This window comes from Manacus candei, unplaced genomic scaffold, assembly GCF_025592945.1.
Source record: "Manacus candei isolate 608988 ecotype Guabito, Panama unplaced genomic scaffold, ASM2559294v1 h1tg000152l, whole genome shotgun sequence".
NCBI lineage: Eukaryota > Metazoa > Chordata > Aves > Passeriformes > Pipridae > Manacus > Manacus candei.
The window spans coordinates 764,265-774,904 of record NW_026138200.1 but is presented as its reverse complement, the minus strand read 5'-3'; the positions used below and the strand labels follow the sequence as shown (position 1 = coordinate 774,904).

Sequence of the window (10,640 nt, the reverse complement as noted above, 5' to 3'; positions counted from 1 at the left end):
TGTAGACGTTACCTGTTGTTTTCATAACACTTGCTCAGCTTTCAGATGAAGAAGGGGTAAGTTCTGTTTCCCATTTTAAATCTGGAGGGATGTGAAAAACTAAGATCAGAGGAGACGGGTGGGTTAATGTGGTAGATTAAATAAATAGTGACAATTACAGGGAAGTAACTGAATGTGAACCAGTTGTCATTAACATTATGAACAAATGTATCATTACTTTTATTGGACTGTTTTCCTTCTGTGTCAGTGTTACTAATTCTCAGTCAAGACTGTGATTAAGGAAAGGAAGCGGAAGGTAGAAACGAGGCAGTTTGAAAGAATAGCTGTTCTAAGGGACTCAAGCACATTTCTTCAAAGTGATGAAACAAAGTGACTGCTCACAGAACTTGTATTTCATGTTGTCACGGTTTAACCTCAGCTGGCAAGTAAGTATCAGCCACTTTCTCACTCCCACACCCCCCAGTCTTTTTAGGATGCGTTGAAGGGACCTTAGAGGTCAAATAGTTCAACCCCCCTGCCACGGGCAGGGACATCTTCAACTAGACCAGCTTTCTCAAAGCCCAGTCCAATCTGGCCTTGAATGTTTCCAGCAATGGGGCAGCCACAACTCCCCTCAAAGCGTTTCTTTGTAACATCCAATCTAAAATTTTTCTCTTTTTGTTTAAAACCGATCTCCCTTGTCCTGTCACATTCCACCCTTGTAAAAAGCCCCCCCCCCCCCTCTTGTTTTTAAGCTCCTGTTTATTACTGAAAGGCCACAATGAGGTCTCTCCAGAGCCTTCTCCAGGCTGGACAACCGCAGTCTGTCTTCATAGGAGAGGTGCTCCAGCCACCTGATCGTCGCTGCCCTGCTCTGCACCGGCTCTAACGGGTGTATGTCCTTCCTGTGTTGGGAATCCCAGAGCTGGACGCAATGCTACAGGTGGCGTCTCACCAGGGCAGGTTAGAGGCGCAGAATCACCTATGTCGTCCTGGTGGCTGCGCTGCTTTGGATGGAGCTCGGGATACGGTTGGCTTTCTAGGCTGCGAGCGAGGCTCCCACCCAGCTTGCCAAGCCGGCGGGCTCAGAAGTGGAGGGGTAGCCGGCGGTTGTACGCGGAGCCTGGCTCGGGGAGGCAGAGGAAGATCCGCCCTTGTGCGGCGGGACCCTCCCACCTGGACCATCCCACCGGGACCATCCCTCCGGATCCATCCGGGCGGGGCAGTGCTGGGGCGGCGCTGCGGCTGCGCTCTGCTCTGGCCCGGCCCCGGCGGTTGCGACGGCGCGGGGGCAGCGGGGCAGAGCGCGGGCTGGGGCTGCGGCCGGGGCTGGAGCCGGAGCCGGGGCCGCCAGGTCGGGGCTCTCCCAGCGCTGCGGCTCCGGCTATTGTGCCGAGTGAGCATCGCTTTGGGCCGCCGCTCCTCCCGCTGTTCGTTTCCCGAGGGAGGAGCTCGCACAAACAGAGCGGGTTCCCGAGGATGGCGCACGGAGGCGGTGGGGGCAGCTGGTGCCGCTCTCCCGTCCCCAGGCGCGGGTGAGCGGTCGGCCCTCCCAGGGGCGTCCCAGCCACTGGCATTCCTGATCCCCTGCCCTAGGAGGCTGGGAGGCGTTTTCCCCGTTTTCTGTGTTTTTAGAGTTCTCAGCAATGTACTCTGTCTTGCGGCTTCTCTCTCTCAACACCTGAACGACCGTGTAATAACCCGCACGGCTGAACAGCACATCGCCCGTAAGCAGCCAAAGTGAAAAGAGAGTTTGGGTAAGCATCACCTCTGTTTGTGTTCAGCGGGAAGCTGCTGTAGTCAGGAGTTTGCGCCTGGTTTCCTGCCTTCTGCTCCCACCCCAATATAACAGAAACTTCTGGTCCTTTTTTTGTTTGCTTGTTTTTCCTTTCTTCAGATTCTTTATGAATGTGTGAAAGAGCCACTATTTGCCGTTTCTGTATAATGGTTACCTAGAGACCCAATAAGAATGGAGATTAAGCTCGATGTTCTCATCTCTACATCTATCAAGCAAAGAAAACCGTGGCCTCGCATCTCGTGGGTTGGACAGGTAAGTGTAATGAACTTCTATTTAAATAAAATTCTACCAAGAGTAGGGTTTCTAATTATATAATACTTTGCACTTCCACTTACTTGAGGAGGGTTTAGGTAAAAAAAGCCTCAGGAAGTGATTTGAATGCATATTAAGAGTTATTAAAATAAATGGCTTGGGTTTTTATCCTATTGACATGAGCTTGGAGATTCAAGATTTCTCAGAGAAACAATGCAGAGCCTTTTTTGTTTGTTTTCCTTCACAAAAGGCCTGTTGCTTATATGAGATTGTTGTTTTGGTGGTTCTAGTTTTTCATAACTTTTTACAGAATGCTGTGGGAAATGTGAACAATTTCTTTTTCCCCATTGCATCCTGCATTTGTTGAAAGACATGCTTTCTTAGACTTTTTCAATAAAACAAGAGTAATTTTTTTTCTCATCTGTGATTGGAATTTAAGTAGGTAGTAATTTGAGACCAATTAATTTTTTTTTTTTAATTGGAATCACTGACAAATATCTCACTAAATTAAACACTACAAGACAAGATAGATTGCGTCCAATTTTTGTTATCTTTTTAGCACATAGAGTTACTTTGAAGAAGTTTTTAATAATGACTGTAAAATTAGCTTGGTAGTTTGAAACCTGTGAATCAAATTCATCTGTAGGTTGATGCTAGATATGATGCTGTACCGTAAAGCAGATATGCCAAAGAATGAAGTTAGTATGGCAATTGCAGCTCTTAACAATTTTTTTTTATTATTTACTGTAACATTTTTTATGTGTGCATTATTTTGCAGGCTTGTGTAGAAAATAACATTTTAAAAAATTAAATACTCTTTTATTCTTTTAACAGGAAAAAGAGGCTATTTTTCTTCTAGATGGTAAACATATAAATGAAATTAACCTGGTATCAGGGAAGACAAGGAAGAAAATCCCTCAGCTGCAGTCATTGTTGAAAAATGTGGTTGTCTTAACAACATCAGGAAATGGTTAAGTATAATATCTCGTGTATTATAAGTTCATGCTATTTTATTTGTAACAGTCTAGAAAGAATATCTTAAGGATTTGCCAGTTTAGTGTCAACTTTAGAACTGTGGCTAAGATGGAAGAGCAGTAATTTAAGTACTTCACAATAATATCCTTCAAAACTTCTCTCCCCCAATGAACACAGCTGCTTGGTTGGCAGGAATACTTACAACAGGAGAGCTCTTTCTTTGGAATAAAGATCGGGACTGTTTGAAAATTGTGCCAGCAATTGAAGAGTCCAGGAAAGTAGTGGCAGCAGCACAAGGTAGATTTTTTTCAATTAATCCTGTGAAAAATGGAATAGAAGGAAAGTTGTTTTCTTTTCCTTAAATCTTATTTCATGAGTAAAGCTATATTTTCCCATTGTTTTGCATGTGTATAATTTGTAAGCTACCTCAACTTTGGCAAGTGTCTTTTTTGTCATTTGAATGCTGCAAGTATTTGTGTTTAGTAATCCCCTTTAAGTAGTAATTAATTCTCAAAAGCTGTAAGTGTATTTTTTAATCGTTAGTTTTTAGCTGTTCGGTTCCTGACTAGGTTATTAATACTTTTTAGAGCAGATGTACATCTGATGTAAACGGTATATGGATAACTTGAAGCTTGTTCTGTAAGTGGGATTTTATGACAAATGCTAGCTGGAGGGAACAAAATAAAGGCACATATTTGCAAACTTAAGTATCAAATATTATCACGTATTGGAAATATCACTGATACCAGCTTGTAAAGTGAGGTATTGTACAAGCAATTCTGCCATTTCAGGGAAGATTAGTGGTGCAATTAGGAACTAAAGGTAATACATAGTAGAGCAGTTACACATTTATTGCTTCTTTTCATGAAAGATGGGTTTCAAGAAAGGCAATCTCAGGAAACATCTCTGATGATTGGGTCTGGTGGGAAAGATAATTCATAACGTGCATAAAAATGGACATCCCTTCTGACATAGCTGCCCAAGGTCTGCTATCACTGGTGAAGCTGGAAATGGAAGATACTTAAGGTGGCAGCTGGGATTTCTTGTGATAGACAAGAAAAGAAGTTTCCTTTCTCTATTGTTTTTCATTCTATGTCTAACAAAGGAACAGAAACTGTCATAACACGTTGTTTTGTTTGTTGTTTTTTTGGTTTTGTTTTTTTTTTTCCTCCAGAGTGTTTAATGAGGTTGTACTTGTATGTATCTGGAGATGGCAGAAAGGCACTGTTAACTACTCCTACAGCATGTGTCTTTTTGTGGGAGAGCACAGAACATGAAAATACATCCTCTTATAAAAACTCTTCTTCTGGGCGTTGGACGCAAATTTTACCTGATAAATCAGTCATGTTGCCTTCTACTGAAGAAAAAGAAGTTGGATTGCATGCTGCTTTCATACAGAATGAGGTAAAAAATAATCCCTAAAGCAATAATTTAATTTCCTAATTAAATTAGAGCCAGAGAAGCTATACTGAATTTTGAGAGCAATGGCTGCCCGTTTGGTATTGTGTGTAAACTTAATAGTTCAGGTCATGTTACCTTTAATGACAACATAAGAACAGCCCTACTGGATCAGATCAGAGTTTATCTAGCCTTTTAATATTCTTGCCAGCCCTTACATTTCTGAATGACAACATTATGTTATTTAATCTGAATTGTAGTAGCTATTGATTTAATTGTATAGATAATTAAAGAGAAAATTGTGTGTAATGAGCTTTTTGTGTTCGTTTTGATTGTGTCCTTTTTTCCCACAGATACTGGGTGATTGCTGTTTATGCACTTTCATATTTTACTCTGGAGAGTGTTTGGTGCTCACATTTTTGGTTCTTCGATGGCACGAAAATACCTTTAAACATGTTAGGTAAGTTCAAAGATATCTGAAGTTACAATAGCTTCGGGGTAATTTTAATTATTATTTAGAGCTGGGACTCAGAGCTGCGATTGAACACAGTTATGTCCAATTATCCTGTGGTTACAAGTTCTTACTTATGTTTACATATGTAAGTTCACAGCATACCCTCTGTCAGTTCAAAGCCCTTCTCCCCTGTCCTATTGCTACATGATCCTTGTAAAATGTAATTAATGTAACAGCATTTACTTACATATTCCATATTTCATTATTAGCTTACATCTAAATAAAACTGAGTGTATTTATCATTCTGTGTAGGTGGCTATGCATACATAAACATCTGTGCACACGTTTTACTGTCAGAGTTTTTTGCATCGTGCTAATAGAATGTCTTTTTCTTGTTTTTTTTCCTCTTATTACTTATGTATCTTATATTTTCTTCTATTTCTTATACTGTGCAGCCATGAATGCCTTGAATACATCTTCCTCTTCTTTATTATGCAGATTTGTGTATTTTATTTGTTTTCTGTTCCCCTTTTCATCTCTTTTGCTTGGCTGTGAAAGAGTGGGTGTGTTTTTCTCTGGGTTGGGACCATGTATTGAAATAATTATACAACCACATAAAAATGCAATTGAGCGATTATCTTGAGCATAGATTCCTCTTCCTAAATGAGATACACAAATCTATAAGTTTAAATGGAAATGTCCTCTGCAGGTGTCATTTGAAAAACTTGCTAAAATTTTGCCCTAAATGTGACGTGGTACTTTGATACTGACTTAGTAATGATGTCCTCCTTGATCTAATGTCCACAAAGTTTATCAGTAACATGATAATGTCTTTCAGGTAATATAGAAAATTAAATAAAGCATAACATACTCAATGTAGAAATGTGTATATATATGTAGCAACTGCAGCCTGAAGTCATGACCACATCCAGTAATGGGGCACCAACAACTTCTTCGTTCAGAGCAGCATACTATTGATTTTCAAGTTCTGAGTATTCTTGTGGATAGTGTTACAAGGTCTGAGAAAGCTGTTCCTGGCTAGAATGCAACTGCCTTAATTATGTCATGCATCTATATCTATTTGAATATATAGGTATATATCTATATATATAGCCCAAATTCCTATCCCATAAAAATAATTCTCAATGCTAGGGCATAATATTTAAACTCGTGTGAATACAAAATATTTTTTCATTTGTAAGGCGTTTGAAGAAAAAAAGGTTGGGGTTCTTTTTGTTGTTTGTGCTTTATATAGTCTTGTCTTGCATGGTTTTTTACTACAGTGAATCATCCCATTCAGCATAACCACTTGGTTTTGTTGTCTTTTTGTTGGTATCCAGTTCTTTGCCATACCAGATCCAGTGGGTACAGCAGACTTGTTCCCTTGTTGACTTGGTTCCTCAGTGTGTGTCTGTAAAGTCAAGAGGAGCTTTGCTATGTGCGTTTGCAAGAGATGGACTTCTGTTTGCAGTAGCTGTTAATCAAGCTGATCCAAAGGTATGGGTGATAGTGCATCATTTAAGCTAATACTGCAGTTTACATAAAGTGGTAGCAGAATTTAAAAACACAGTTTTAGGATGATTTGTCAGCATTCATGGAGATAGATGGGATTATATTCTCATTGATATCAATAGCTAAAATATTCTACTACAGCTTGTAATGTTTTGAATGTGGTGTTCAGTTAGAAGTCCATGTAATCTCCTCTGTCATTTCTAAGCTTCAATAATAAAGAAATTAATTTCAGTTACTGCATTATATCTGCAAAGACTCTTGGTGATTCTCAGTCAAGCCTCAGCCTAATACATATTGGAGGTGATGTTCCCACTATCAAATATCCCAATATCAAATTATCTATTGAGTATATTATAGTTCTTAATTATATTTCAAATGTAGAATTAGGTATAGAATTTAATAAATACTGTAACAGTAATAAATACTAAGTGCAATGTCACTTTTGTGTGTAATAACATTTCCATTACATCAAATAGGCTTTTATTTAGTAATAGACTTTGGGTTTTTTTGCAATAGTGACATTTTGATACAAACATTTATGTATGTCTTTTCATTTATTTTTTCTTTCTAGGCCACTCAGGTTTTGTTTTTAAACACACTGAATTTTGTTACAGTTTCGGGTAGCCTTAAAGGTTGTAGTAGCAAGAGTAACACAGTCCCATCCAAGTTAATCAGGTCAGTATTCGATGCTGTTTCTGCTGTTGCAGTGAATATTTTTAGTTTTGTGTTGTAGTTTGTTTGTTTGTTTTATAAATATTCTAACTTTCTGATGCAGAAATGTGACAGAGAAAAAAATATTTTTTTTACCTGTCTAATTTAGATCTTACTGGGTTGGTGATATGAGTTGGACTCCTGATAGCCTTTTCTTGGCTTGCATGTTAAAACGCGGATCTTTGATTTTATTGACGTGCATGGGTGAATTGCTGACCTTAATTGCATCTGGCTGCTCTGTAGAATTTGGACCAGCACAGTTTATTCCATTTCATCCACTAATAACATACAGGTAAAAGGGTTTGAATGTTTATATGTTTCTGTCTTATGGTCTTACCTTACTTTCTATCATATTTATTATAATATTACATAAAAGTAATCTTTCAAATTCACTCTCTTGCTTGTCTTCTCAGTATCTGTTTCTCATTCATAGTTCTCTTTCTTGTAATGGGTTTGTCGTGATGAAAGTTGACGTTGTGACATTGTAAGTATACATCCTGTGATTCGCTTTTCGAAAAGTATTTGTATTAGTAATTATAAATAGCATGTTTTTGTGATGTAAGAAGAAATTAAACTTACAGAAGTACTAGAAGTGCAAATTTATTTTAATCTGGTGCAATTTCCCTGCTAAGTATTTAATTTTACCTATAGAACTTGATATAAAGTTTCCATATCAGACATCATAAATAACATATTTACATGGACAGAAACTAGTTAGGTTTTAAAATGTTCTTTTGGGGTTCTTCAGATCTAAATTTTGAAATCACGCTACTGGGTGCATTAGGGAATAGAAGGATCTCTGATAACACTCTTCAGCATAAACTGAAAGTTACAAAAAGTAATTTAGCCCCAATAATTAGAGGAAACAAAACAGAATCTAAAGTTAGATTAGTTAGATTTTTTTTTTAAATGCCATCAATTTTGGTTGACTGAAGCCAGATAGTATGTAAATGTAACATCTCATAAAGATGTTCAAAACATTATGATACCTTCTTACATTACCTGGTTGAAAAGTCAGATAATAAAATGTATTAAAATACATGAATTATCTTTATTTATTGAATATATGCAGCTACTTTTTTTTCAAATAAACACAAACAATAATTTTATACTTGGCAATAATATGTTATGAGGCTAATATTAACACAGCTTTCTGGAGCTCATTAAGGAGGGATTTCTCTGTAAGAAAAGACTAAGACCTCTTTTGAAAGTGAAGACTTGTGTGCTTGTATATTTTTCTTTCGAATATCTAAACTGATACTGAAATCCTAAGATTAATATCTTGAGGGATTTTTTGGTTTTTATGTGTGACTTTCTTAGAAGTGACTTCAAGTTTCATTTTCAAGCATTTGTCATACCTAGTAAGAGGTGAATAACAATACATAATATAGAAATTTAAAGTCAAATCATGAAAAAATACAATTCTTAAAATAATAAATGGATACCAAAAGCTGTTTTTATTTTTATTTAAATTAGAAAAAGTTACTACTGCAACAAAATATTGGTATTTTACGAGCATAAATATTGTGTCCATAATGCTCACCCTGCAAAAATTTGGACACTTCTTAGGATTCTGAGAGGAGTTATTGGGATAGTGGAATACATGGCATTAGATGTTCTTAAGTTATTTCTTCTCTCTTCTGTTCATGGTTATTACATATGAGAATTGCCTCCTAATTTTTGATGTATCTTTGTTTTAGACAGCAGCACTCATTTTGTCAAGACTCTGGCCAGTCTCCTGCTTCTTCAGATTCTGAACGTGACCTTATGAGACAGAGATTCTCTGTTGCTTCACATTCGAGATTACCCTACCTCATTGTCTCTGATGGATACATGATAACAGTGCTTAGATTTCCTAACAACTTTTCACCATCAGGATTTATAAAATCCCTTTTGCTTGATTCAACCCAACAGCTTGAAAATATCCGTCAGAATTTGCAGAACTTCAAGGTAGAGTTATGAATCAGTAAGCTCTAAGTAAAAAGCTTTATCTGTATGAAAATGTGTGAATTCTAAACCAAGTACCTCAGTTTAGTTTACTGCGATATTTGCTTAAATTTATTTGAATTATAAAGTTGTTTTGAGAATAGTGTTGGTCTGCAAAACAATGAATACACAGTTTTCCTGAAATTTTGTTCCCTTCATGTCTGGATGATATTTCAGTAAAATGTAGTGAAGGGAACAGTCTTAATTGTCCTATGTTACTTTTTCCTGGTACTGCAAGAGAAATAGGAATTTCTGCTTCTATAGAGTTGGTTCAGAGCATTGACAGGCATTATGCTACTCTTACCAACTCATCCTTTCAGAATGATGCAAAAAGGATTCTGTAAATCCTATATCTCAGGCAGCTGCTGTTTTGGAGCAGTCAGCAGCAGTCCCAGTGATTCAGTGTGTATGCATCCTGGCAATTAAAGCTTGCTTAAAAGCATTTTTTGTTCATTTCTCTGTGACTTCTAAATTGAGCTAAGTTTGGGAGAAAGGAAACCATTGAAAGAAAAGGTCCTGCAGCTGTTGGCAACCATATAAGATATAATAGATATTTAGTTCAGAATTTTTGTGTTTGCTGATGGAATACAACTTCTCTTCCAATTCAGTTTCTGGTTTGAATTTTTGAAGAAGTGAGTTATCATGGTATTCATGCATAAGCTAGAATAGTGAACAAGGATTTGGGCATTTAAAGAAATATGTTACTAGTAAGAATGCAAGAAAACCTTACATACAGGGAAGCTTTTAGGGCCTCTTAGGGATGAAGCAAGCAAATTCTTTCAGTATGAAACTAAAGTTGTCTGGTGCTGAGAGAATTCTGCTTTCCTGAAGCATGGTCAAATGACAGCTTGTTTCTGTGCAAAAGATACTTGCAGACCTGTTCTCCCTTTCTGTCTGGGACTTCTGAACTGAAGCTTTTAACAGAAGTAACTTACTTCTTTGACTTATTAAGTGTCTGTCTTGCTCAAGACTGATAATATGTTTTCTGTTATTTTTATTTCTTTCAGCCTAAAGGGAGATCTCAGTGTTTAAGATCACTGTTGTCTTTAAAAGCTAGCCTTTTAAAACAAGTTCAAAACCAAAGTTCCATCTTTTCTGCCCTTCCAAAGTTCCTGGAGAAAGACACAACGGAAATGAGCGAGAAAACTGTGGATTTACTGGTACTTAATAGCATTTTTCCACTTATAATTGTGAAATTATGTAATTTTAAGGTATTCTAATTAGAAAGAATAGTGTTTTTTTTCAAATATAGATATATTTGCTCTTATTATATATATTTAAAGTAATTAATTGTTGATTAAATTTTTGTTTTCTGTATAGATGTGAGGAATACAATTTTTTTTTTTCAACTGATTCTTCTTCACATGTTTCTATTTTCAAATGTTTTATTTCTTTCAGCAGTGCATTAACTTTTTGAAGAATATGTGCTGGTCTACATGTACCTCAGTTTATTGTATTTTAATAGAATTGTAGAATGTTTTCAGTTGTTAAGGGACCTTAAAGATCATGTAGTTCCAACAGGAACATGGGCCACCTTCCCCTAGATCAAGTTGCCCAGAACCCCATCCAGCCTGG

The 10,640-nt window shown here is 37.1% G+C and overlaps 1 protein-coding gene across 7 annotated transcripts in view; it reads left to right on the top strand.

Annotated features, from left to right (window-relative positions):
• The first annotated feature begins 1,313 nt into the window (after positions 1–1,313).
• The window catches only part of CPLANE1 (ciliogenesis and planar polarity effector complex subunit 1), a 56,180-nt gene continuing 46,853 nt past the window's right edge, over positions 1,314–10,640 (top strand). For 5 of the 7 annotated variants that reach the window (XM_051772290.1, XM_051772287.1, XM_051772289.1 and 2 more), the window contains exons 1-12: positions 1,314–1,736; positions 1,877–2,029; positions 2,864–2,999; positions 3,182–3,301; positions 4,179–4,408; positions 4,756–4,862; positions 6,197–6,353; positions 6,940–7,043; positions 7,189–7,371; positions 7,513–7,563; positions 8,780–9,029; positions 10,073–10,225. In XM_051772290.1, the coding sequence (XP_051628250.1) occupies positions 1,949–2,029; positions 2,864–2,999; positions 3,182–3,301; positions 4,179–4,408; positions 4,756–4,862; positions 6,197–6,353; positions 6,940–7,043; positions 7,189–7,371; positions 7,513–7,563; positions 8,780–9,029; positions 10,073–10,225 (1,572 nt within the window). In that variant the 5' untranslated portion in view covers positions 1,314–1,736; positions 1,877–1,948. The remainder of the gene's footprint in view (positions 1,737–1,876; positions 2,030–2,863; positions 3,000–3,181; positions 3,302–4,178; positions 4,409–4,755; positions 4,863–6,196; positions 6,354–6,939; positions 7,044–7,188; positions 7,372–7,512; positions 7,564–8,779; positions 9,030–10,072; positions 10,226–10,640) is intronic. The other 2 variants (XM_051772292.1, XM_051772293.1) reach the window with 1 other exon arrangement.